Source organism: Bufo bufo, chromosome 8, assembly GCF_905171765.1.
Source record: "Bufo bufo chromosome 8, aBufBuf1.1, whole genome shotgun sequence".
In the NCBI taxonomy this organism is placed as follows: domain Eukaryota; kingdom Metazoa; phylum Chordata; class Amphibia; order Anura; family Bufonidae; genus Bufo; species Bufo bufo.
This window is the reverse complement of record NC_053396.1, coordinates 209,636,401-209,661,546: the sequence shown is the minus strand read 5'-3', so window position 1 is coordinate 209,661,546 and position 25,146 is coordinate 209,636,401. Positions and strand designations below refer to the sequence as shown.

Sequence of the window (25,146 nt, the reverse complement as noted above, 5' to 3'; positions counted from 1 at the left end):
TGAGGACATGGGTTGCTAGATGGCCGCTAGCACATCCGCAATACCCAGTCCCCATAGCTCTGTGTGCTTTTATTGTGTAATATACATATGCAAATTAACCAGAGATGAGTCCTGTAGGTGAGATGAGTCAGGGACAGGACTCATCTCAGGTTAATTTGCATATGTATAAAAATTATTTTTTTTTTACACAATAAAAGCACACAGAGCTATGGGGACTGGGTATTGCGGATGTGCTAGCGGCCATCTAGCAACCCATGTCCTCAGCTCTATACCCAAATCCCAGTGACAGGTTCCCTTTAAATGATAAAATGAAGATGACGAAGATGTAGTTGGCGCCCGATACACATGCTCCTTCGGACACAGATTTGTCCCTGATGGGGTATTTTTGGGGGCAAAAAATTAAAAAAAAGCTTCAAGAAGCACCTGACTCGTAGCATGTATTTTAGGCCTCCTGCAAACGACCGTATGTATTTTGCGGCCCGCAAAAAAATACGGATGGCGCCCGTGTGCATTCTGCAACGGAACAAGCCGGCCCCTAAAAGAACAGTCCTATCCTTGTCCGTAATGCGGACAATAATGCCCCTTTCACACGAGCGAGTTTTCACGTGCGGGTGCGATGCATTTTTCACTGATGGTTGCTAAGAGGTTTTTTGTAACGCAATCGCAGACAAAACTGCTTGCAAAATGGCGCGAGTTTCACTGAACGCATCCGGAGCCAATCCGTCACGCTCGTGTGAAAGAGGCCTAATAGGACATGTTCGATTTTTTTTTTGCGGAATGGAAATACGGACATACGGAAACTGAATGCACACTGAGTGACTTCCGTTTTTTTTGCTGACCTATTGAAATGAATGGTTCCGTATACGTTCCGGAAAAAAAAAAACGGAAGGAGCAGGAGGCCTTAGTCATATAGAGTGTTTTATCACTTGGTGTTTTTTTTTTTATAGAAGTATGGAATTTTTTTAAGCAGCAAAAAAAACAACAATGGTCTGTGGGAGAGAAATGGCAGGCAATACGAGGAAGACCTCCTGACCCTGCGCGTGCTGCAGTTCGGGGGGGGGGGCAAGGAAGGGGGACTCTTGACATAACCCCCCCCCCCCCCCCTCCCATACAACTGTTTGTCCTGCCTTTAATCTTTTCCATAGACTTCTATGCAGTATCTGGAGCTAGTGCTTTTTTGCCTTAAAATTGTCAAAAAAAAAAAAAAAGGCCAGAAAAAAATACATCAAAAGCCACAAAACGAAAACACAGGTAAGCATGGTGGGAGTTGTAGTTTCACAACAGCTGGAGTGCCGGAGGTTGCCTACCCCTGTCCCATATACAGGTAAAGGTTAGGGGACCCCAGGGCCGTCTGATTATTTTACCAAAATGGAATGAAATAAGTGAAAATACATGAGGAAATGTTGGACTATCCCTTTAAGAAACAATTTTTGATTTTTGTATGAAAATATTATTTTAAGGTTTGGAGCAGCGGCGATAATGTCTGCAGTATTACAGGGAACATATGGCGTGAGCTGTAATCCGCTGTCTGCTGACTGCGGCGGTCTCGTCCTCGGATTAGACGTCTCACAGTCTTACCGCTCTCCCTCCATTCTTTCTGCAGGAGTCCTGGGCCGTATCGCGCTCCCCTATTGTTACTCTATCTAAGCCGGACGTTTATTCCTGTCCCTTTTTTTTCCTTCTGATTTTCCTACGTTTTTCTGAGCCATAACTCCCTCTGACAACTTTTGGTATTTGATGCTCATCATATTTGTCAGAGGGTCACCGTTCCCTTCTGGATTTCGCCCTCCCTGGCTATTTTTGCTCTATCCCTTTAAGATCACCCTCACATCCTCTCTGGGCACATGCAATGGACTCCAGTAGCAGTGACTCTGAGGACCCCTCCACGTCCCTCCTGTCTGCGCCCCCTCCAGCTGATGAGGATGAGGATGATGATGATGATGAAGAAGATGCTTTTGAGATCCTTACGAGGCTGACCCCCTCTCCAGACACCATCCCCTGGGAGCAGCGCAGCACCAAGATGAAGATCGTCCATGTAGCCGACAGGATTTTTCTGACGCTTTTTGCCGTCTTCCTCTTGATTCTACTGGGCGAGGTGTCTTACAAGCTGTACCACATAGTGCCCTGGACGGCAATGTACCGGGCACTGAAGGATCAGCTTCTGATGCAGGAGGAGGGAGAAGAAGATCTGGAGCTCTAAGGTGAGAGGAGACATATGTTCTCTTTTTTTTTGCCAGGTGCCAGGAGGAGCAGAGGGAGGGACAGGAGCTCTAAGGTGAAAGGAGACATATATTCTCATTTTATGCAAGCTGTCAGGAGGAGCTTTATGCAAGTCAAAAATTCTTAATCGTAGGTCTTCTGAGAGCTCTTTTGTGCGAGGCATCATTCACATCAGGCAATGCTTCTTGTGAAAAGCAAACCCAGAACTGGTGTGTGTTTTTTATAGGGCCGGGCAGCTGTAACCAACACCTCCAATCTCATCTCATTGATTGGACTCCAGTTGGCTGACACCTCACTCCAATTAGCTCTTGGAGATGTCATTAGTCTAGGGGTTCACATATTTTTTCTTGCAACTGTATATTCTCATTTTTGCGAGCTGCCAGGAGGAGCAGAGGGAGGGACAGGAGCTCTAAGGTGAAAGGAGACATATATTCTCATTTTTGCGAGCTGCCAGGAGGAGCAAAGGGAGGGACGAGACCTCTAAGGTGAGAGAAGACATAAATTCTCATGACAGTTTGGGTCAAAGTGAGGGCTCATTCACACGACCATGCTGTGTTTTTGCGGTCTGCAAAACACGGATGCCACCTATGTGCGTTCTGCAATTAGCGGAACGGAACCGGCGACCCATAATAGAAATGCTTATTTTTGTCTGCAAAATGGACAAGAATAGGACATATTCTATCTTGTTTGCAGGGGCCGCGGAATGGAACAACGCACAAAATTGCAGAACGGATGCGGTCCCAGAAATGCGGTCGTCTGAATGAGCCCTAATGTGGCTATTCTTCTGCAAAGTGCCCCCTGGAGGTCTGGCCTAAAAGTGGTGGAGGGAGTCGCTTTACAGGAGAGGCCTCTCCGTTGGGAAGGTGATGGGAGCGCTGGCTTTTCTGTGAGTGTAGCTGTAGGGTGAGAGGTGATAATATTACACGGCATATAATACCGCCCTGCGGCGCTCAGCTACATAATTCCTCTCCAAATATTTACACGCGCTAATGTCACCTGTGATCCATGGAGAAGGATCAGCAGCTCCCACAACCACGTCACGCTTCACGTGTACAGAGAGGATGACATCTTCAGACTTCTCCAGCATTGTGGGAATTTTCTGAGGGTTATACAGGAAAATGCCAGTAATCCAGAAAGTCCAATACATCGGCGCGGAAAATATGGAAGTTCATAAGAAGAAAAAAAGAGGAGAGAAACAGCAGCGATTATGTCTCCATTAGATTTTTTGGCTTTCATCCCAAAGGCTCTCAACGCTTATATGTCCGATAATCCAGAATATTGAGAAACCTAACATCGGGGGTGGGGGGTGCAGTGAACCGAAATTAAAGGCATTTTACTACTGCAAAAAAAAAGCATGGCTCCTTACTTCCAGAAACAGCGCCACTTGTGTCCACAGGTTGTGTGTGGTACTGCAGCTTCATTCACTTCGATGGGGGGCTGAGCTGCAATACCAGACATGGTCCACGGACAGGTGTGGCGCTATTGTAACTTGTCTTATCTGTCTACAGGAAACCTCCTGGAAGGAACGTGGCCTCTGGGGACCCGGAGCAGAGGCTGCCAAGATCCTGATCTTCCTGCTCCTCCATCTTCAAGTCGTTAAATGATGAACTCCGAGCTCCAGACGACTTTAGATGAATTTTATAGAAAATGAGTAACTTGTCTGTTGTGTAAATATTAAAGTGATGCCGCGCATTAATTCCTACTGCGGTCTTTTCCCCGGTGGTGCGGTGTAATTGGGAGGAGCCTATGTGGGGGGAGGAGCAGTTCACACTAAGAAGTACATACAAGCATTAACATATCAACGAGACTACAATGGTGGACGTTCATCCGGGGTCATCCTTCATTGTTCTTCTGTCTGGTTTAATTTCTTAATATATCTTTATCGTGGTCGGGCCTCCATTTTTCTGACACACAGCTCCAAATCTCCTGAGTAGATTTTAAAGATAACATTCAGACTACCTGCAGCCTCCACTAGAGGGAGCTCACTGCATACACTAAGCTACTTGGCTCCCTCTAGTGGCAGCTCAAGGCAGCGCGTCATTTTTTAGAATCTATGCAGTGGATTTGGAGCTCTGTATCAGAAAAATGGAGCTCCGACCACACTAAAGATATATTAAGAAATGGATCAGCTGTGTTTTGCGGTCCGCAAGTCACGGATACCGGCCACGTGCATTTCACATTTTGCGGAACCTCAATGGACCAGTCCTATCCTTGTCTGTGATACAGACAAAAATAGGGCGGTACGGATGCAGACCATACACAGAGCGTTGTGCACATCTTTTGGCCCATTGGAGTGAATGAGTCCACAACATCCGATCCACAAAAAATGCGGCTCGGATGTGGACCCAAACAACGATCGTGTGCATGAGGCCTAATACAAAGTGCCAGCACACCGGGGGTTAAAAGACTATATACTCAGGTATGTATATGGTGTCAAGACAAAGTATTGCAAAAAATTGCATTTGCTCTAGTCTACATCAATGATGACCTGCAATGACTGAGCTCACAGCTCTAGGGGGCGCCGGAGGACACGGCAAATCCGCAATGACGCAACGCAATGAAAAGTGCACGAAAATCCACATAAACGACACCGCTGTGCACATCTGCTCCTCGGCTTCCTTCACACAATTTTTGTGGCTTTTTTTTCTGGAAAAATAAGTGCAGTAAAAATTTTTTATTTTTTATATAGATACTAATGATGGGAAATATCTTCACTGAAAGTCTGTGGGAAATAATCTCAGAGCAGATTTTTTTTTGCTATAGGGTTTTTTTTCTTTTCTTTTTTTGTTTTGTGTCTTATTTAATGCAGCATGCTGGAGCAATGGTGTTTTATTCAGCTGTTCTTCCTTACACTTCTCTTTAGGGGAAAAAAAAAAGCCATTTAAACGTGTTAACAAATACACCACAAAAAATAAAAAAATAAATACAGCATAAGGGCTCATGCACATGAACATATTTTATTTTCTGTGTTCGCTTAGTTGTTTTTTCGCGCCCCATATGCAGAACCATTCACTTCAATGGGGCCACAAAAAAAAAACAGAAATCATTCAGTGTCCATATATCCACATGGCCGTTCCGCCCAAAAAATGTCCTATTGTCGTCCGCAATACGGACAGGGATAGTACTGTTCTATTAGGGGCCGGCTGTTCCGTTTTGCAAATGCAGAATGAACAGAATCTATGTTTTGCAGATCAGCAATTTGCGGACTGCACAACATCCAACGGTTGTGTGCATAAGCCCTAAAAATGCACGTAGGAAGCCAAAAAATGGCATTTGGATTTTATGGCTTTTTATAGCGGCAACAAAAAAAACACATCAAAATTTGGTCTGTGTGTTGTGGGGGGGAGCAGTGGCGTACATAGAGAAGTAAGGGCCCCATAGCAAGGATCAAACTGGGCCCCCCACACAGGACAGAAGGGTTTCTGTCTAAACCTTTTTCAGTGACCCTTGGGCTATTTTTCCACTGCCTCATTTACTAAAAGTTGTTCCTTTAGACCAGGCATGCTCAACCTGCAGCCCTCCAGCTGTTGCAAAACTACAACTCCCAGCATACAATAACTGTAGGCTGTTCAAGCATGCTGGAAGTTGTAGTTTTGCAACGGCTGGAGGGCCGCAGGTTGGGCATGCCTGCTTTAGAGGGTAGAGTCCTGACGAAGTTTTCACCTCCAGTAGAAAAGGAGATAATCCCAACTAAGACTGGGCCCCCTCTTGCTCTGGGCCCCGTAGCAGTCGCATGGTCTGCCGCTATGGTAGTTACGCCCCTGGGGGGAGGTATGGAAAAGTGGCTGAAAAAAATGTCATACCTAAAAATGCCACACCAAGAGCACACTGTGTTTAAATATAAAAAAGCACCATAGAAACCAAAAAACGGGGGGAAAAAATCACAAAAAAACGACGCAGTTTATAGTGTATTTTACATTTGTCTATTGACGCAGATTTGCCACAGATGCACAGGATGAAATCTGCACAGTTCAAAATCCACGCCGCAGGTCAGTATCTGCGCAGTGTAGACGAGGTTCTGGAAATCTCATCGTTACGGTGCTTTTACACGGACTGATTATCTGGCAGTATAGGGAACGAGATCACGGTGCAGTCATGTGGCGCTTGTGCTGCGTTTGATTACCGCCATCAACCATACAGACCTACTCACCGGTGCGGCCTCATTATTTTAATTAGATCCCGCCGGGGTCCTTACTCAAAAGGCAGCATGGCCGTGCCGCGCGGTCGTACTCTCATCAGGGTGAGCGTTTGTATAAACTCTCTTCCGTGTAAAGGGACCCTCAGCTGCTCCTGTATTACGCTCTGAATTTTCTGCACAAAAATCCACGTGGAAAATTCCCGCGCGATACGCTGCAGATTGTGTTCTTTTTCTGCGTGCAGGATATCCTCAACGTAATACAGTTTCAGCATAGTGAATGAGAATGTATCTCATGCACGCTTTTTTCAGGAAATTGCCCAGCTGTGCGAATTTTGAGATCCGCAGCATGTCCGCAAATCCGCAACAAAAAATGTAAGTAACTTGTGCGGTTTAAGGGGAGGATTTGGTGCAGAAAACCAGAGAAATCCGCATGACAATCCGTGCGCACACGCGTGTGTGTAAAGGGGGTCGTCTCATCTGAGACAATGGTGGCATATGCCTAGGACGTGGCAGCAGTGTCAGATAGGGACCTGCACCTATCTCCAGAATAGAGAGCGGCCGCCCTCCATTCATTTCTATTGGACTGTGTGGTATGGCTATCTCCGGCAGTCCCACAGAAGTGATGGCCCAGCTTGCGCAGTGTGCTTTCCATTCATTTCTACGGGACTTCCGAAAATAGCCGAGCAGGCTCACTCAGGTACTATCAGAACCCCTTCCCCCATAGAAATGGATAGAGTTCACGCCATGCATAAGTGCTCCGCTCTCCTTCACGTTCTGCTGGTACCTCCTAGTAATATGCCACCAGTGTCTCAGATGCGACAGCCCCTTTAAAGGCTGTGTACACCTTCAGAGGCAATTTTTTGTTTATGACTGCATTTTACTTATTTTTGGCTAAAAAAATCATATTTTCAATTGGCCTTTATTAAAAATATTGAGCCGTTCTGTCACAAAGGGATAACAGTTTTTCTAGCTGTGTGACCGGTACTTTCACTTTGTGCCGTCATCTAATAAACCCTATCTCTAAACTACTGAGAGACCATAAGCACTTATTTAGCCACATTGTTATGGTAATGAGTGTTTATAAGATCAGAGAGCAGAGATAAGGAGCCCGTCAGCTCCTGGTCTGACAGAAAATCCAAATGGTGCTACGAGAGTATCTCGGCTCTGTACAGAAAAAAGGACGCCATATTTATAATAACGATGAATTTAAAAAATTATTTTTATCCCAAAATGAGTATAATGCAATAATAAAAAAAAGCCTTTAAGACTATGTCCACACAGGACTGAAATGCGGCAGGTCCGTTGTGTGCAGCACCAGCAAAGTAAACGGGCTACAGTTACTGAGGGCGCATGCACACGAACGTATTTATTTCCGTGTCCGTTAGGTTTTGGTGTTTTTGTGGCCCGTATGCAGAACTGGAAACTTAAAGTGGCCCCAGGTTGTAGGCGGATCCAAACTGACAGAAGGTGTGGCCAACACAAGTAGGTGGGGCAAGCAATACTACATACCAAATACCACAGTGCAGTACAAAATACTGCCCCAGGGGGCAGCACATTACCGCCCCGAAGCTGCCCCTCTGCGGTGGCTACAGCTGGCATGTTCTGCACTTCTCTTCCAATTGTCTCTCATCAAGATATGAAGGAGGTGAGACACAGGCCACAGCAGCGAGGAGACACCACTACCAACTGCATACCGCCTGATCATACAGAAGAATACCGCACTACATGCCTGTTTCATCCAGCGATCTCTTCTCTGATGTAGACATTCTTTTTTCTCATCTTCTCAATTTGGTCAAGAGCATCGTGATGACTTAGTTTAGCCACATCTCGTCTCTGCAGAGTTCGCATCACAGACATCTTGGATTCCTCAATTTTCTATCATCCTCCCCACCTTTTCAACACTAACTTCCCATCCTTCTACCCCAACAGTATCACCCTGCTGCCACCCCCAATACTGCCCCTGATGCCCCCACCAATAATGATGCCGTCTTATACTGCCCCCAGCATTAAACGTGTCCTCTTCTGTAATGCTCCTATAGTGTCCCCAGTAATTCACCCAATCTTTTTTGGATTAACATCGTCCTTCCTCCAGATCTGTACTGGACTCAGGGCTCTTGCACATGAACGTGCCGTGTTTTGCGGTCCGCAAAACTCGGATGCCGCCCGTGTGCCTTCCGCAATTTGCAGAACGGAACAGACGGCCCATTATAGAAATGCCTATTCTTGTCCGCAAAACGGAGAAGAATAGGACATGATTTTTCATTTTTGCGGGGCCACGGAACGGAGCAACGGATGCGGACAGCACGCGGAGGGCTGTCTGCATCTTTTGCATCCCCATTGAAGTGAATGGGTCCGCACCCGAGCTGCAGATGCGGAACCAAACCACAGTCTGTGTCACCTATAGGGCATGCATATGAATATACACTGCACAAAAATATAAACTCAACACTTTTGGTTTTGCTCCCATTTTGCATGAGCTGAACTCAAAGATCTGAAACATTTTCTACAGACACAAAAGACCCATTACTCCTAAATATTGTTCACAAATCTGTCTAAATCCGTGTTAGTGAGCGCTTCTCTTTTGCCGAGATAATCCATCCCACCTCACAGGTGTGGCATATCAAGGTGCTGATTAGACAGCATGAATATTGCACAGGTGTGCCTTAGACTGCCCACAATAAAAAGCCACTCTGAAATGGGCACAGTTTTGCCATACTGGGGGGGGGTCAGAAAACCAGTCAGTATCTGGTGTGGCCACCATTTGCCTCACACAGTGCAGCACATCTCCGTTGCATAGAGTTGATCAGGTTGTTGATTGTGGCCTGTGGGATGTTGGTCCACTCCTCTTCCTCTGTGCGAAGTTGCAGAATATTGGCAGCAACTGGAACACGCTGTGGTATACGCCAAACCAGAGCATCCCAAACATGCTCAATGGTGACATATCCGGTGAGTCCAGGCCATGCAAGAACTGGGATGTTTTCAGCTTCCAGGAATGGTGTACAGATCCTTGCAATATGGGGCCGTGCATTATCAGGCTGCAACATGAGGTGATGGTCGTGGATGAAAGGCACAACAATGAGCCTCAGGATCTCGTCACGGTATCTCTGCGCATTCAAAATGCCATCAATAAAATGCACCTGTGTTCGTTGTCCATAACATACGCCTGCCCATACCATAACCCCACCGCCACCATGGGCCACTCAATCCACAATGTTGGCGTCAGCAAACCGCTCACCCACACGACGCCACACACGCTGTCTGCCATCTGCCCTGAACAGTGAAAACCGGGACTCATCCGTGAACAGAACGCCTCTCCAACGTGCCAGACGCCATCGAATGTGAGCATTTGCCCACTCAAGTCGGATAAGACGATGAACTGCAGTCAGGTCCAGACCCCGATGAGGACGACGAGCAGAGGAGCTTCCCTGAGATGGTTTGTGCAGAAATTCTTTGGTTATGCAAACCGATTGTTGCTGCAGCCGTCCGGGTGGCTGGTCTCAGACGATCATGGAGGTGAACATGCTGGATGTGGAGGTCCTGGGCTGGTGTGGTTACACATGGTCTGCGGTTGTGAGGCCGGTTGGATGTACTGCCAAATTCTCTGAAATGACTTTGGAGACGGCTTATGGTAGAGAAATGAACATTCATTGCACGGGCAACAGCTCTGGTAGACATTCCTGCAGTCAGCATGCCAATTGCACGCTCCCTCAAACGTTGGAACATCTGTGGCATTGTGCTGTGTGATCAAACTGCACATTTCAGAGTGGCCTTATATTGTGGGCAGTCTAAGACACACCTGTGCAATATTCATGCTGTCTAATCAGCACCTTGATATGCCACACCTGTGAGGTGGGATCTAGGCAAAGGAGAAGTGCTCACTAACACAGATGTAGACAGATTTGGGAACAATATTTGAGAGTAATGGGTCTTTTGTGTATGTAGAAAATGTTTCAGATCTTTGAGTTCAGCTCATGCAAAATGGGAGCAAAACCAAAAGTGTTGCGTTTATATTTTTGTTCAGTGTATATTCACTTCTATACATAGGAAACTGGGATTGCTGCTTCCCCCTATAAGTTTTGTTTACCGGCCTCTTATACTGTGACCACTCAGGGGTCCCCACTAGATGCTGCCCTGACAGGTCTCTATTTGCCATCTCTGATGCATGTGTCCCTGTCACCGGCTCCCTTCCTCTGTTTCTAATGCCGCGCGGTCTCGCTACTCGCCAGGCACTCCAGTTGATTGCAGATTCTCTCCGCTCCGTCCAGTAGAGCTGGCTTAGAAGGCCCGGTGAGAGTACACGGCACACTTACATGGCAACTCCGATGGGCTGCCGTGCCGGGCCTCACTTGTTATAATGACAGCAGGGCCGCCGGCGGCCTGGAATGCGAAGTCCTTGTGCTTTAATTATAATGCGCAGCCACAATGTGTTAAGCTGGCGGCCCACTGTATAGAGAAAAGCCATCGGCCCCCAACATTGCCAATCCAATCCTGTGCAGAACCATTAAAAAAAAAAACTGCGTTTCGGTATGTCCGCATGGCCATTCCGCAAAAAATAAATAAATAGAAATTGTCCAATTTGTGTCTGTTTTGCGGACAAGGATAAGCATTAGGCCGAATGCACACGACTGTGGTACACGGACGTGAGCGGTCTGTGGTATCCCGGCCTGGCATCCTGCTGACAGAAGGAGCGCACGGCGTCATTGGTTGCTGCACTACAGTAATACACTGGTGTGATCTATACGAGTGTATTACTGTAGTGCAGCTGCGGCATGAAGCGCACGGCGTCATAGCAACAAAAAAAAAAACCCGGATGCAATACGGATGTCACACAGACGTCATCCGTATTTTTTGCGGGCCGCAAAATACATATGGTCGTGTGCATGAGCCCTAACGGCGGTCTTAGTTTCCCCTCGGCGCTGCCCATAGATACGTCTAATTTATGTTGAGGCGTGCACCTACAAGTCCCAGCATTAACTGCTACACAGAGACTGAAACAATCAACATGTCATGTACATCGTGAGGGACTACAAGTCTCAGCATGGCCTGGATACACGTCGGTCCCTAGATGATGCTGTATATCCATCCCGTCCGCAGGTGTCGCCATCAGCACTAGTTTATCCCATCCCGCGGCCCGTACTACTGGCAGCTGCTGCTTTGCCCTGTCTTCCCCACACTTCCGCCCTTACTTTTTCTCGCGAGATTTTTTGAACCCGGATTGTATTGTGCCACGTCTGAGCCGCACCGGGTCCATAGAAAGAAACGAGCGAGGTGAGGAGGAGGCTGCCGGTGTAATAGTGAGGAGGGGGGAGGCTGCCGGTGTAATAGTGAGGAGGGGGGAGGCTGCCGGTGTAATAGTGAGGAGGGGGAGGCTGCCGGTGTAATAGTGAGGAGGGGGGAGGCTGCCGGTGTAATAGTGAGGAGGGGGGAGGCTGCCAGTGTAACAGTGAGGAGGGGGGAGGCTGCCGGTGTAATAGTGAGGAGGGGGAGGCTGCCGGTGTAACAGTGAGGAGGGGGGAGGCTGCCGGTGTAATAGTGAGGAGGGGGGAGGCTGCCAGTGTAACAGTGAGGAGGGGGGAGGCTGCCGGTGTAACAGTGAGGAGGGGGGAGGCTGCCGGTGTAACAGTGAGGAGGGGGGAGGCTGCCGGTGTAATAGTGAGGAGGGGGAGGCTGCCGGTGTAACAGTGAGGAGGGGGGAGGCTGCCGGTGTAACAGTGAGGAGGGGGAGGCTGCCGGTGTAACAGTGAGGAGGGGGAGGCTGCCGGTGTAATAGTGAGGAGGGGGAGGCTGCCGGTGTAATAGTGAGGAGGGGGAGGCTGCCGGTGTAACAGTGAGGAGGGGGGAGAACTGGTGGGGGGTATTAGAGGATCGGGGTCCTGGCATTACTCGCCGCTCTGGTGACCTCTCATGGTCGCTGTCTTGTCTTCCAGGTAAGATGGCGGCTCATTGGCTGAGAAGATGCGCGGTCCTCGCCGCGCTCAGCGTCCTGATAAGTGCTGCGTTTGCTCAGGATGTGCATCATGGTCATAGCCACGGGCATCAGGGCCACAGTCATGGTCATCATGGCCACAGTCATGGTCATCACGGCCACAGCCATGAAGACCACCATGGTCACGGCCACAGCCATGAAGACCACCACGGCCACAGCCATGAAGACCACCATGGTCACGGCCACAGCCATGAAGACCACCACGGCCACAGCCATGAAGACGGCCACGGTCATGAAGATCTCCACCACGGTCATGGTCATGACGATCTTACAGAATTTAAGAACCGCTGGACCATGGGAGATGCCCCGTCTCGGGGAGCTGCAGAGGAACGTGCGAAGAGAGAAGCCCTACCGCCTTCCCCTCATGACTCCAGAGAGAAGATGGAGCCGGTGACGCTCTGGACCTATGTAAGTGAGCGCTGCTCCTGCGGCAGCTTCATATTTAAAGGGTTTTTCCTGTTGTGAGTAAAACTTGGTCATCGTGTAATGAGAAGCAGCTCTGCTCCACGTTATTCAGCAACAGCTTTGATACATCAGCCCCTTTGTGTTTCAGTTTATCGCCATTTGTAAGATCCCTGCTTACTGTCTGTGAATGAGAACAATCTGTTTACTAACAGAGACATAATGCCTGCTCTGAAACATTGTACCAAACTGTCAGAGATGTGTGCTGCTGACGTGTTTATCTGACAGGATTGTCTTGATTGGATACAATTGTAACAAACCCTCAGCTGTATAATACAGGATGTAATTCAGGATCAGTACAGGATAAGTAATGTATGTACACAGTGACTGCACCAGCAGAATAGTGAGTGCAGCTCTGGAGTATAATACAGGATGTAACTCAGGATCAGTACAGGATAAGTAATGTATGTACACAGTGACTGCACCAGCAGAATAGTGAGTGCAGCTCTGGAGTATAATACAGGATATAACTCAGGATCAGTACAGGATAAGTAATGTATGTACACAGTGACTGCACCAGCAGAATAGTGAGTGCAGCTCTGGAGTATAATACAGGATATAACTCAGGATCAGTACAGGATAAGTAATGTATGTACACAGTGACTGCACCAGCAGAATAGTGAGTGCAGCTCTGGAGTATAATACATGATGTAACTCAGGATCAGTACAGGATAAGTAATGTATGTACACAGTGACTGCACCAGCAGAATAGTGAGTGCAGCTCTGGAGTATAATACAGGATATAACTCAGGATCAGTACAGGATAAGTAATGTATGTACACAGTGACTGCACCAGCAGAATAGTGAGTGCAGCTCTGGAGTATAATACATGATGTAACTCGGGATCAGTACAGGATAAGTAATGTATGTACACAGTGACTGCACCAGCAGAATAGTGAGTGCAGCTCTGCAGTATAATACAGGAGATAACTCAGGATCAGTACAGGATGCGTCCCTGACCCCGCCGTGTACATGTGGTTTTGTTCTCACCCGCTTCCCGCTCCTGGTATTTTTACCCCGCTGTGTATTTGGACGTCTGCTCTCTTCTCACGCCTTGTTTGCTTCTTGCAGGCGATATGTGCCACGCTGCTGATCTCCGCCGCTCCTTTCTTCATCCTCTTCCTGATCCCGGTGCAGTCCAATAGCAGCCAGCACCAGTCCCTGCTGAAGCTGCTGCTGAGCTTCGCCTCGGGGGGGCTGCTGGGAGATGCCTTTCTGCATCTTATTCCCCACGCACTGGGTAAGACGTCCTCGATGTTTTGTGTTACATCTCTGGTCTGTAGCCTGTGACTCCTCAGCTGCCAGTATGCCAAGAGCATGCTAGGAGTTGTAGTCTCATTTTGGAGCAGGAGTTGTATTTCTCAGACCATTGTGCTATAATGACCATTGTATCTTCTCGCAGAGCCGCACTCTCACCACCAGCCTGACGAAGAGGCTCATGGCTCTCATGGACACGGACACTCTCACGGTGAGAAGGCAGCATCTCTTAAAGGGGTTGTACAGGATCAGAAGTACACGGCCGCCTCCTGTCCACAGGCTGCGTGTGATGTTATTGCTGCTCAGTGCCATTCACTTCATTGGAGCTGCAGTACCAGACGCGACCCGTGGGCCAGAGTGGCGCTGTTCCTGGAGGAACGCAGCCGTGTTTTTTAATCCTTTTCTAAACTTTTAAGACACAGATTGAGGGCTCGTGCACACAACCATATGTATTTTTCAGTCCACAAAAAACTGATCCGCAAAAAGATAAGGATGACGTCCGTGTGCCTTCCATATTTTGCAGAACGGAACAGCCGGCCCCTGATAGAGCAGTCCTATCCTTGTCCATAATTTGCGGAACGGAGACACGGAAACAGAATACACATAGAGTAACATCCCTTTTTTTTTTTTTTCAAACCCCCACCATTCACAGATCTCTGCTTGCTGGCATTGAAACAGAAACATTCTGGTTTGCAGCCATAATCTAAAAATCCAAATAATGTCTTTAGTGATACTGGTGTACGGCTTGTTACAGGATAGGTCATGAAGGTCCCCTCTCTATAGAACGGGGGTCCCTGACACCCCCCCCCCCCCCCATCCCACCTGGTGAGGATGGTGGCAGAGAATGAATGGGGAGGTGGCCGAACATGTGGGGGTCTCTCTCCATTCACTTCTGAAGTTAATGGAGGAAGCCATGTGCCCACCTCTCCATTCTTTGCACATATGGATATGGCAGGCACCTCATCAGGTGGGGGTTATGGGACCCCTTTTCTGGAGATTGATGCGGGTCCTGCATCCGTCAGACATTATGGCATATCCATTCCTGTGGTCACCGTCGCTCTCATGTTGGGCGCTTGCTGTGGCCCCAATCTACAGACTCATCTGGAATATATTATTTAGGAGTTCCCCTTTAACTTTCCATCTTTCCTTGGATCAGATCACAGTCATGCCCACATGATGTCTGTCGGTCTGTGGGTGCTGGCGGGAATCATCGCTTTCCTTGTGGTCGAGAAGTTTGTGCGACATCTGAAGGGTCAGGACGGCCACGGCCACAGTCACGGTACGTCGCGTCCCTGTCCATCCTGACGTGTCTCTGGAAGAAAAGACGGCTTATGTCTCATTGTTACGTTCCTCGCAGAATCCAAGCCGAACTCGGCCAAGGAGAAGGAAGAGAAGCAAGATGGGAAAGACGGAGTGAGACAGAGAAGCAAGGAGGCGAGCACCAAGAGCGGCAAGTCCGGCAAAGAGAAGCCTCGCACAGGTGATGCTGAGGATATCCCTCCGCTGATCGGTCCCCTCTTAAAGGGGTATTCCAGTTACTCAGAGTTATCCCCTATCCACAGTACAGTGCTTGGCGCCAGTCCATTCCAAGGGGCTCCTTAGGGGATAACTTTGTATAACCGGAATACCCCTTTAACCATTTTCCTTCCCCTCCCCCTGCAGACATGACCGTCTCTGGGTACCTGAACCTCGCTGCCGACTTCACACATAATTTCACGGACGGTCTGGCGATCGGAGCCTCTTTCTTGGTCAGCAGCAGCGTCGGAATCGTCACCACCATCACCATCCTCCTCCACGAGGTGCCGCACGAGATCGGAGACTTCGCTATTCTGGTGCAGAGCGGCTGCACGAAGAGGAAGGTCAGTATCCGTAAAGCATTAAAGGGGGGAACTCTGCTTCATTTCCAACTTTCAAAAATCAGTTGAACAATCTGGCCCAGTAAATATTATTATTAATTTTTTTTCTTCTCCGTTCACTTCTAAAGCTCATGCAGATTTTTGCTGGTTGCTCGTTTGACTATTACAGTGTCGGCTAATCGGTCGGGTCACGTGTCTGACGGCACGGTGGAGATAAGCCGCTGTCCGTTTCCAAGGGCGACCTCCTAGATTTTACTTTTTCTGACGGCTCTAGGTACGAATGGAGAAAAATACATGGAAAAAGTCAAAAAAGAGCCCCAAAGTTTTTTATTTTTTTAAATCAAGCAGATAAACCCACAATCATTTTGTTTGCTTACAAAGTCCTTTTAATTTGGGTAACAAAAATACATAATTAATAAAACTGCACGACTTGCATTTCCCATGCAATAATAATTCTGGAGCATCTATTCTTATGACTCGATGTTCTCATTCCTCTGCTATTCCCACTAGAAGTTTATGAATGAATTGCTAGCAGTCTGCAATAAAAGTGCATCTGGGTGTTACCATTCACATTTAGGGAGAGGTGTCACTGCACCGTCTAATGTCTTATTCACACAGTCAGTGTTTTCCATCTGTGATTTTGAGCCAAAACTAGAAGCAAATCTTTACATTACACCTGATCTCTGCGGAGGCTTCACTCCTGGTTTGGCTCATGGAAAACACTGACGTGTGAATAAAGTTGGCAGCGGATAGTGTTGGACTATGCAGGGACTATGCACCTTCATTGCTGACTGCTGGCAATTCATAAAATTCTAGTAGGAATAGTTGAGGGATGGCACAGCATGGGTTAATAGGAATAGATGCTCCTGAATTACATGGGGAATGCAAGGACGGAAACGTAAAATCATTCCGGCTTTTTGTATATAGCCGTGTCCAGGAGGCAGTCGCGTTGGTACTTGTTGGACCCACTGACGTTCCCTCTCTGTTCCAGGCCATGATGCTACAGCTCAGCACCGCTCTTGGCGCTCTCGCCGGCACGGCCTGCTCTCTCCTGGCGGAGGGAATCGGTGAAGCCGCCACCTTGTGGATCCTTCCATTCACCGCAGGTGGTTTCATCTACATTGCGACCGTCTCCGTCATCCCGGAGCTCCTGAAGGACTCTCGCCCCGTGCAGTCCGTCATGGAGACTTTTGGCCTGCTCCTGGGCGTTGCCATGATGGTTCTGATTGCACAGTTTGAGTAGAAGATGCTCTGTATGGTGAAGCGGGGGCCCGTGCTGAGACGCAAGTCTACTGTCAGCAGAAGGGTACTGGGCAACGGTGGCATCCTGTGCTGTAGAGGAGGTCATGTGACTGCCGAGACGTCCTTATTCTGGACACACAGTGATGCCGCAGTCTGAGATCACGGCTCTCTCCACTTCATTGTCTTTTTTTTGTTTTTGTTTTTTTTTTATTGGGCTCAATTTTTTTGTTTTTGGACCAAACTACAATGTACTGAGGAAAGGCTCCCCTCCCCCGTTGACACTTACTGGTCATTTTACTGTGGGCTCCCCATTTCGTGCATTATTTTATACCAGTAGAATATCTTGTGATAACTCAATAGGTCAGAATCCCTTTCCTTCGGTCCATCTGGTTTATCTTGTAATCACATATTGCAGCAGCACCAGTGTGGACTAGGAGGACTTAGAGGAGAAGTGGTGGGGGGACATTCGTCCTGTTCTTTGTATATAATTAGGGAATACAGTGGTGGTCTGTACTATGAAAACGCACTACGGTGCAGTCTGTCCGCTGTCATCAAGATAGAACACTGCCCGGTAGTCACACTGTCCTCTTCAGTCTAGACATCGTGCAGAGCGGCAGCGCCATCTAGTGTGTAGGCTAGATGGCTGCACTCATGCACTTCTGACTCTCCGTATCTAAGTGCTTTCTTTGGGCTGCTGGAAGCTTTCACTTTGGGTCCTTGGAGATTTTTCTCCATATTTTTTAAGTAACAGAAATAAAAGAGTGACAATCTGTGTCTGACCTCAATTTGGGCTGCGTAGTGTGGATGTAAATCTGAGCGAGGGGCAGTTTATGGGATAATTGTGTGATTGCTGCAGTGAAATAAATGCAGGAAAACATCATAGGAAATCGGCATCATGGTTTAGGCCTTATGCACATGGCCTTTGTGCGGCCGTTATGCACGAGCATTGTCCGTGCGGCGGGCGGGATGGATCAAGAGCTATTCAACATGTTCTTTTTTTTGCGGTGCGGAGGCACGGACAGAAACACCACAGAAGCACTCCGTGGGGTTCCGTGCCTCTGTTCTGCACCGCAGCTCCGGATTCCGGACCCATTCAAGTGAATGGGTCTGCATCCGTCATGTGGGGAGCAAACGACCAGTGCCCGCATATTGCGGGCTACAATACGCAACGACCATGTGCATGAGGCCTTATTGTGTGTGTGTGTGGAATGATCCTGAGTTACTGTCACAGTGTAGGGGGAGGGGAGGAACACCAGAATGACAACAGAAGTAAAAGTGACCAGGAACTAGGCCTCAAGGCTAGGGAAAGGAAAACCCTAAACCTAGCACTGACGCCTGTCAGTATAATTAGATCCTGAAGGTGGGAATATTCATACACCGTAAACCTAGGCCCTAGTAACCCTGAAAAGCCCTAGGATTAGTGACAGGGTCTGAGACTACTGGTTCCTTCCCAGATAAACTAACCAGCGTCTCCATGAAGCCTAGTAAACAATGAGCAAATGGGAGCAACAAAATACCAGAAGTACACTTATCTTAGAAAGTGGATGAGCAGGAACTCAGATGAGGACCACACACCAGCTCTTCCAACTCCAGGTAGACAATATCAACCGCATGGTATGAAGTATGAGTCCAGACTAAATAGAGGAGCAGTAATGACCACAAGCTACACCTGAGACAAGAGGTGTGGTCATTACCAACAACAACACTGCATGAAGTGAAAACAGATGACCTAACGTGCAGCCAGTCGCTCAGATCTTCTAACCTCTGTCACGGGAGGGACCGTGACAGTACCCCCCCTCCCCTTTCTACGAGTAACCTCCGAACACCCAGGACCGACCTTATCCGGATGGGCCCTATGAAAGGCCTTTCACCAGACTACTAGCATTAACGTCGGCCGCTGTAACCCACATTCTCTCCTCTGGATCGTAACCCTTTCCAGTGAACGAGGTACTGAAGGGATCTACGGAAAATTAGTGAATCCACTATCCTGGCGATCTGAAATTCAAGATTACCTTCCACCTGACAGGAGCGGGAGGCAAGGAGGACGGTTCAGCAGGTTCGACATATCTCTTCAGCAATGATTTGTGGAAAACATTTTAAAGCCTGTGGAAGTTCAAGACGAAAGGCTACCGGGTTAATAATGGCCGTGATCTTATATGGACCAATAAACCTTGGACCCAACTTCCAAGAAGGTACCTTCAACTTAATGTTTCTTGTGGACAGCCACACAGAATCACCCACTCTCAGGTCCGGACCATTCATACGTCTCTTGTCAGCCATCCGTTTATACTTGTTGCCCATTTTTTTTTTATTGTTTTGAATTTTCCGCCAAATAGATGACTATGAAGAGGAAAATATTTCCTCCTCAGGTATACCAGAAGTCTCAGTACCAGAAAATGTGCCAAACTGCGGATGAGACCCATATGCCCTAAAAAAACTTGACTTATCAGTGGACTCCTGCCTACGGGTATTTATGGCAAACTCGGCCAAAGACAAAAATGAAGACCACTCCTGGTTCTCCGAGACAAAACATCTGAAATAAGTCTCCAGATTCTGATTAATGCGCTCAGTCTGTCTGTTCGACTGAGGATGAAAGGCCTAAGAGAAGGACGATTGTACCCCCAGGCGAGTACAGAACGCCTTCCAGAATCTGTAAACAAACTGAGTCCCCCTATCAGACACCACATCAGAGGGGATACCGTCTAGTTTCACGATGTTGTCAACAAACACTTGTGCGAGAGTTTTAGCATTAGGTAGACCTGATAATGCTATAAAGTGTGACATCTTTCAGAAGTGATCAACAACCACCAGAAGCACAGTTTTTCCTGAGGAATTCGGCAAATCTGTGATAAAGTCCATGGACAAATGAGTCCAAGGTTGGGATGGGATAGACAACGGAAGTAGAGATCCTGAAGGCCCAGTATGTGTCACCTTGGCACGCACACAAGTCTCACAAGCTGACACATAGCCCTCAACACATTTACAAAACCACGGCCACCAGAATCTACCAGAAATGAGATCGAGCGTGGATTTGCTCCCAGGGTGTCCCATAAGAACAGTACAGTGATGTTCCTCGAACACCTTGTGTCGTAACTCGGAAGGAACAAACAACTTCCCAGGAGGACAGGACTCCGGTGCATCTCCCTGGGCCTCCCACACCTCTGCCTCAAGGTCGGGATAAGTGGCGGATATTACCACCCCTTCAGCCAATACCGGACCAGGATCTTCCGAATCCCCCCCCCCCCCCCCCAGGAAAGCTACGCGACAAAGCATCCGCCTTGACATTCTTAACCCCAGGGCGATAGGCGACAACAAAATAAAATCTGGGAAAAAACGACGACCATCTGGCCTGCCTTGGGTTCAGACGTTTAGCGCCGACTCCAGGTAAACCAGACTTTTGTGATCAGTAATTACCGTAAAAGGTTGAATTGCTCCTTACAACCAATGGCGCTATTCTTCAAAAGCCAACTTAATGGCCAGCAATTACCTACATCATAATTTTTTTCAGCAGTTGAGAGTTTCTTAGAGAAGAAAGCACATGGGCGCCATTTGCTAGGAAAAGGACCCTGCGACAAGACTGCTCCAACCCCTACTTCTGATGCGTCAACTTCCACAATGAATGGCTGTGACACGTCCGGTTGCACCAGTATAGGAGCAGAAGCAAAACATTCCTTCACCGCTGAAAAGGCTTGTAATGCCTCATCAGACCAGACTGAGACATCCGATCCTTTCCTAGTCATGTCCGTTAAAGGTTTAACCACAGTCGAGTAGTTCAAAATGAATTTACGGTTGTAAATGAATTCTCGGTGATATACTCTCGCATGGCTGCTCTTTCGGGTTCAGAAAGATTATACAACCGAGACTTGGGCAACCTAGCTCCGGGACAATCATACTCCCGATGTGGAGGCAACTCCTGGTTTCCACTTTCAGAGAATACATCAGAAATAAACGAAGGTACAACTTTAGTGGTTACAACAGAAAGCGACGTGCTAAGACAGTTGTCTATGCAATAATCACTCCAATCAAGAATCTGTCTCGCTTGCCAATCAATGGTAGGGTTATGTTTGCTTAACCATGGTAACCCCAGAACCAACGGAGCACAAAACACAAGATGGATTCTTATTGAAAATCACTCACTTTTAAACGGATGTCCTGCACCATTTGTGACAAACGTTTCTGTGTGAGTGGAGCGGAATCAATTGCAAACACCAAAATATTTTTGTCTAATGCACTTGTTGTCAACCCATGCATACGGACAAACTGACCATCGACTAGGTTAGCCCCTGCTCCACAGTCAATAAACACTTCAACTCCCACAGTTTTGTAATCTAGCGCCACCTCGGCAGACAGGAGAAATCGGGTACTACAGGCAAATGACAAAAGTAAATTCTCAGATTCCCCACCCACACCACCAAGAGTGAGATGAGGATTAAACATTTTTTTTTTTTTTTCTCACCTTGACGCTGAACATAAGGACATATGTTAACAAAATGTCCCCTTTTTCCATCAGCAGGTCCAGGGGTAGCTCCCCCCAGCTGCATTGGTTCGTCACCAGACATGAACTCAAGTGTCTCTCTACCCAAAGTGTCGGAGGAGGCTGCCATCTTATATGATAGTACGTCCTCATTGAGGAATCTTAGATCTCTCGCTCAGGCGTCTATCAATAAGTATAGCAATGGACATGGCCGCTTCCAATGACTCAGGATATTCGTGAAACGCCAACGCGTCCTTCAGGCTCTTGGATAACCCTTGACAGAATTGACTACGGAGAGCTGGGTCATTCCACTCCGTATCCGTAGCCCATCTCCTAAATTCAGAGCAATAGGTCTCCGCAGAACGCTCTCCCTGCCGTAAGCCTCGCAACTTAGTCTCGGCCAGGGATCTGGGTCATCGTAGATAAGACCTAGACCTCTGAAAAATTCATCTACCGACCGGAGGGTCGGCAACAAAAAAGCCCAAGATTGAGCGTCATCTTTAAGTAATGAAATGATTATACCCACTCTTTGACTCTCGTCCCCAGAAGAGTTAGGACGTAGTCTAAAATATAATTTGCACGACTCCCTGAACCGAATAAAATTGTCACTTCCCCCGGAAAATCTGTCCGGGAGAACGACCTTAGGTTCAGGAAAGGCCTGGTTCTCGCTGCCGGAACCAGCCGCCTGTGGTCTCTGGATCTGTGAGACGGTCGTGCGGAGGTCAGCTACCTGCAAAGACCCTGCAGTTGTCCGACCAGTGCAGAAATAGTATCTATCGCTGCACTGACACAAACAAAATGGCGGTTTTTCATAGGTTGATAATGTCACAGTGTAGAGGGAGGGGAGGAACACCAGAATGACAACAGAAGGAAAATGACCATGAACTAGGCCTCAAGGCTAGGGAAATGGAGACCACCTAAGGAAACCCTAAAGCTAGCCCTGACTCATTTCAGTATGAATAGACCCTGAAGGTGGGAATATTCATACACCATAAACCTAGGCCCTAGTAACCCTAGGATTAGTGACAGGGTCTGAGACTACTGGTTCCTTCCCAGATAAACGAACCAGCGTCTCCCTGAGGCCTAGTAAACAACGAGCAAATGGGAGCAACAAAATACCAGGAGAAGAACGCGTATCTTCAATAGAAAATGGATGAGCAGAAACTCAGATGAGGACCACACACCAGCCCTTCCAACTCCAGGCAGAGAATATCAACCGCATGGTAAGAAGTGTAAGTCCAGACTAAATAGAGGAGCAGTAATGACCACAAGCTGCACCTGAGACAAGAGGTGTGGTCATTACCAACAACAACACTGCAATAACAGGCTGTCAGATGACCTAACGTGCAGCCAGTCTCTCAGATCTTCTAACCTCTGTCACTGGAGGGACCGTGACAGTTACATCCTGTATTATACTCCAGAGCTGCACTCACTAGTCTGCTGGTGGAGTCACTGAGCTGGAACCGGCTTAACTGGACAAGTGCAGGACTGTATATGACACTTTGAATATGAGAATGTTCTGCTTTTTATGTAGACAAGGTCACAGCGCTCTCCCCCGGTGCTCCTTAGACCGCACGCTCTAGTAGCTTCTGTATCACTGACCAAGGAGCTTCTGACCTCGTTCCTCCCGAGCTGCTCGGCCTCAACTTCTGGCAGCAGGAACGAGGAAGAGCTGTGGGAGCCTCCGAACCAAGTGACCTCACCAGGCCCAATTTGGAGCTAACAGTCTGGCCAAGAAAAAACAGGCTGCTGAGGGAGAAGCTACCTGCTCCACACCACAAAGGACGGAGGCCACGCCCTAACTCCAAGTCACGCCCCTCCCAGTAACAGTGCCAGGCAAAAATAGAGAGAAAAAAATTGAAGACCCTCAATCAGTTGCTGAGAGATGTCAGTCAGCTGGGGTGAGAGGAGCCCTATAGTATAAATGTCCCGATAGACGGCACGCTATAGTATAAATGTCCCGATAGACGGCACGCTATAGTATAAATGTCCCGATAGACGGCACGCTATGGTATAAATGTCCCGATAGACGGCACGCTATGGTATAAATGTCCCGATAGACGGCACGCTATAGTATAAATGTCCCGATAGACGGCACGTCATAGTATAAATGTCCCGATAGACGGCACGCTATAGTATAAATGTCCCGATAGACGGCACGCTATAGTATAAATGTCCTGATAGACGGCACGCTATAGCATAAATGTCCCGATAGACGGCACGCTATGGTATAAATGTCCTGATAGACGGCACGCTATAGTATAAATGTCCCGATAGATGGCACGTCATAGTATAAATGTCCTGATAGATGGCACGCTATAGTATAAATGTCCTGATAGACGGCACGCTATAGTATAAATGTCCCGATAGACGGCACGCTATAGTATAAATGTCCCGATAGACGGTACGCTATAGTATAAATGTCCCGATAGACGGCACGCTATAGTATAAATGTCCTGATAGCCCGCACGCTATAGTATAAATGTCCTGATAGACGGCACGCTATAGTATAAATGTCCTGATAGACAGCACGCTATAGTATAAATGTCCCGATAGACGGCACGCTATAGTATATATGTCCTGTTAGACGGCAACCTATAGTATAAATGTCCCGATAGACGGCGCGCTATAGTATAAATGTCCAGATAGACGGCACGCTATAGTATAAATGTCCCGATAGACAGTACGCTATAGTATAAATGTCCCGATAGACAGCACGCTATAGTATAAATGTCCCGATAGACGGCACGCTATAGTATAAATGTCCCGATAGACGGCACGCTATAGTATAAATGTCCCGATAGACGGCACGCTATGGTATAAATGTCCAGATAGACGGCACGCTATAGTATATATGTCCTGTTAGACGGCAACCTATAGTATAAATGTCTAGATAGACGGCACGCTATAGTATAAATGTCCTGATAGACGGCACGCTATAGTATAAATGTCCCGATAGACGGCACGCTATAGTATAAATGTCCTGATAGACAGCACGCTATAGTATAAATGTCCCGATAGACGGCGCGCTATAGTATAAATGTCCAGATAGACGGCACGCTATAGTATAAATGTCCCGATAGACAGTACGCTATAGTATAAATGTCCCGATAGACAGCACGCTATAGTATAAATGTCCCGATAGACGGCGCGCTATAGTATAAATGTCCCGATAGACAGTACGCTATAGTATAAATGTCCCGATAGACGGCACGCTATAGTATAAATGTCCCGATAGACGGCACGCTATAGTATAAATGTCCCGATAGACGGCACGCTATGGTATAAATGCCCTGTTAGATCGGACCCTATATAAGCACTGATTGTATATAGACATACAGTATGGATACAGTTTATTACTTTTACACTGCAGGTAACCCCCTCTAGCTGCTGTATAACTACTACTCCCGCCATTCTTCGGGGTCACAGGTCACACCAGCCTCTGTCTATAGCTCCACACACGAGACATAAAGCCCCAGACAGAACAATGGCTGCACGGACAATAGAAGCG

General features: G+C 47.7%; 1 protein-coding gene across 3 annotated transcripts; it reads left to right on the top strand.

Moving 5' to 3' along the window:
• The first annotated feature begins 11,557 nt into the window (after positions 1-11,557).
• On the top strand, positions 11,558-17,933 carry SLC39A7 (solute carrier family 39 member 7). Of its 3 annotated transcripts, none has more exons than XM_040442642.1 (9): positions 11,558-11,626; positions 12,286-12,432; positions 12,511-12,752; positions 13,878-14,046; positions 14,209-14,274; positions 15,220-15,342; positions 15,421-15,543; positions 15,726-15,922; positions 16,911-17,933. In XM_040442642.1, exons 2-9 carry the CDS (start codon positions 12,291-12,293, stop codon positions 17,160-17,162), a joined length of 1,314 nt encoding a protein of 437 aa, XP_040298576.1. In that variant the 5' UTR covers positions 11,558-11,626; positions 12,286-12,290; the 3' UTR covers positions 17,163-17,933. The 3 variants fall into 3 exon arrangements, with proteins under 3 accessions (XP_040298576.1, XP_040298575.1, XP_040298574.1); XM_040442641.1 differs by having other exon boundaries at positions 12,286-12,522; positions 12,565-12,752; XM_040442640.1 differs by having other exon boundaries at positions 12,286-12,752.
• The last annotated feature ends 7,213 nt before the right edge of the window (positions 17,934-25,146 follow it).

What these genes read in the sequence shown, in the direction of transcription:
- SLC39A7 (XM_040442640.1), top strand. Translation starts at nt 12,291, where the DNA reads ATGGCGGCTCATTGGCTGAGAAGATGCGCGGTCCTCGCCGCGCTCAGC. An exon ending in TCTTATTCCCCACGCACTGG is followed by an intron (nt 14,047 to 14,208) that starts GTAAGACGTCCT and finishes ATCTTCTCGCAG; the next exon opens with AGCCGCACTCTCACCACCAG. An exon ending in CAAAGAGAAGCCTCGCACAG is followed by an intron (nt 15,544 to 15,725) that starts GTGATGCTGAGG and finishes CTCCCCCTGCAG; the next exon opens with ACATGACCGTCTCTGGGTAC.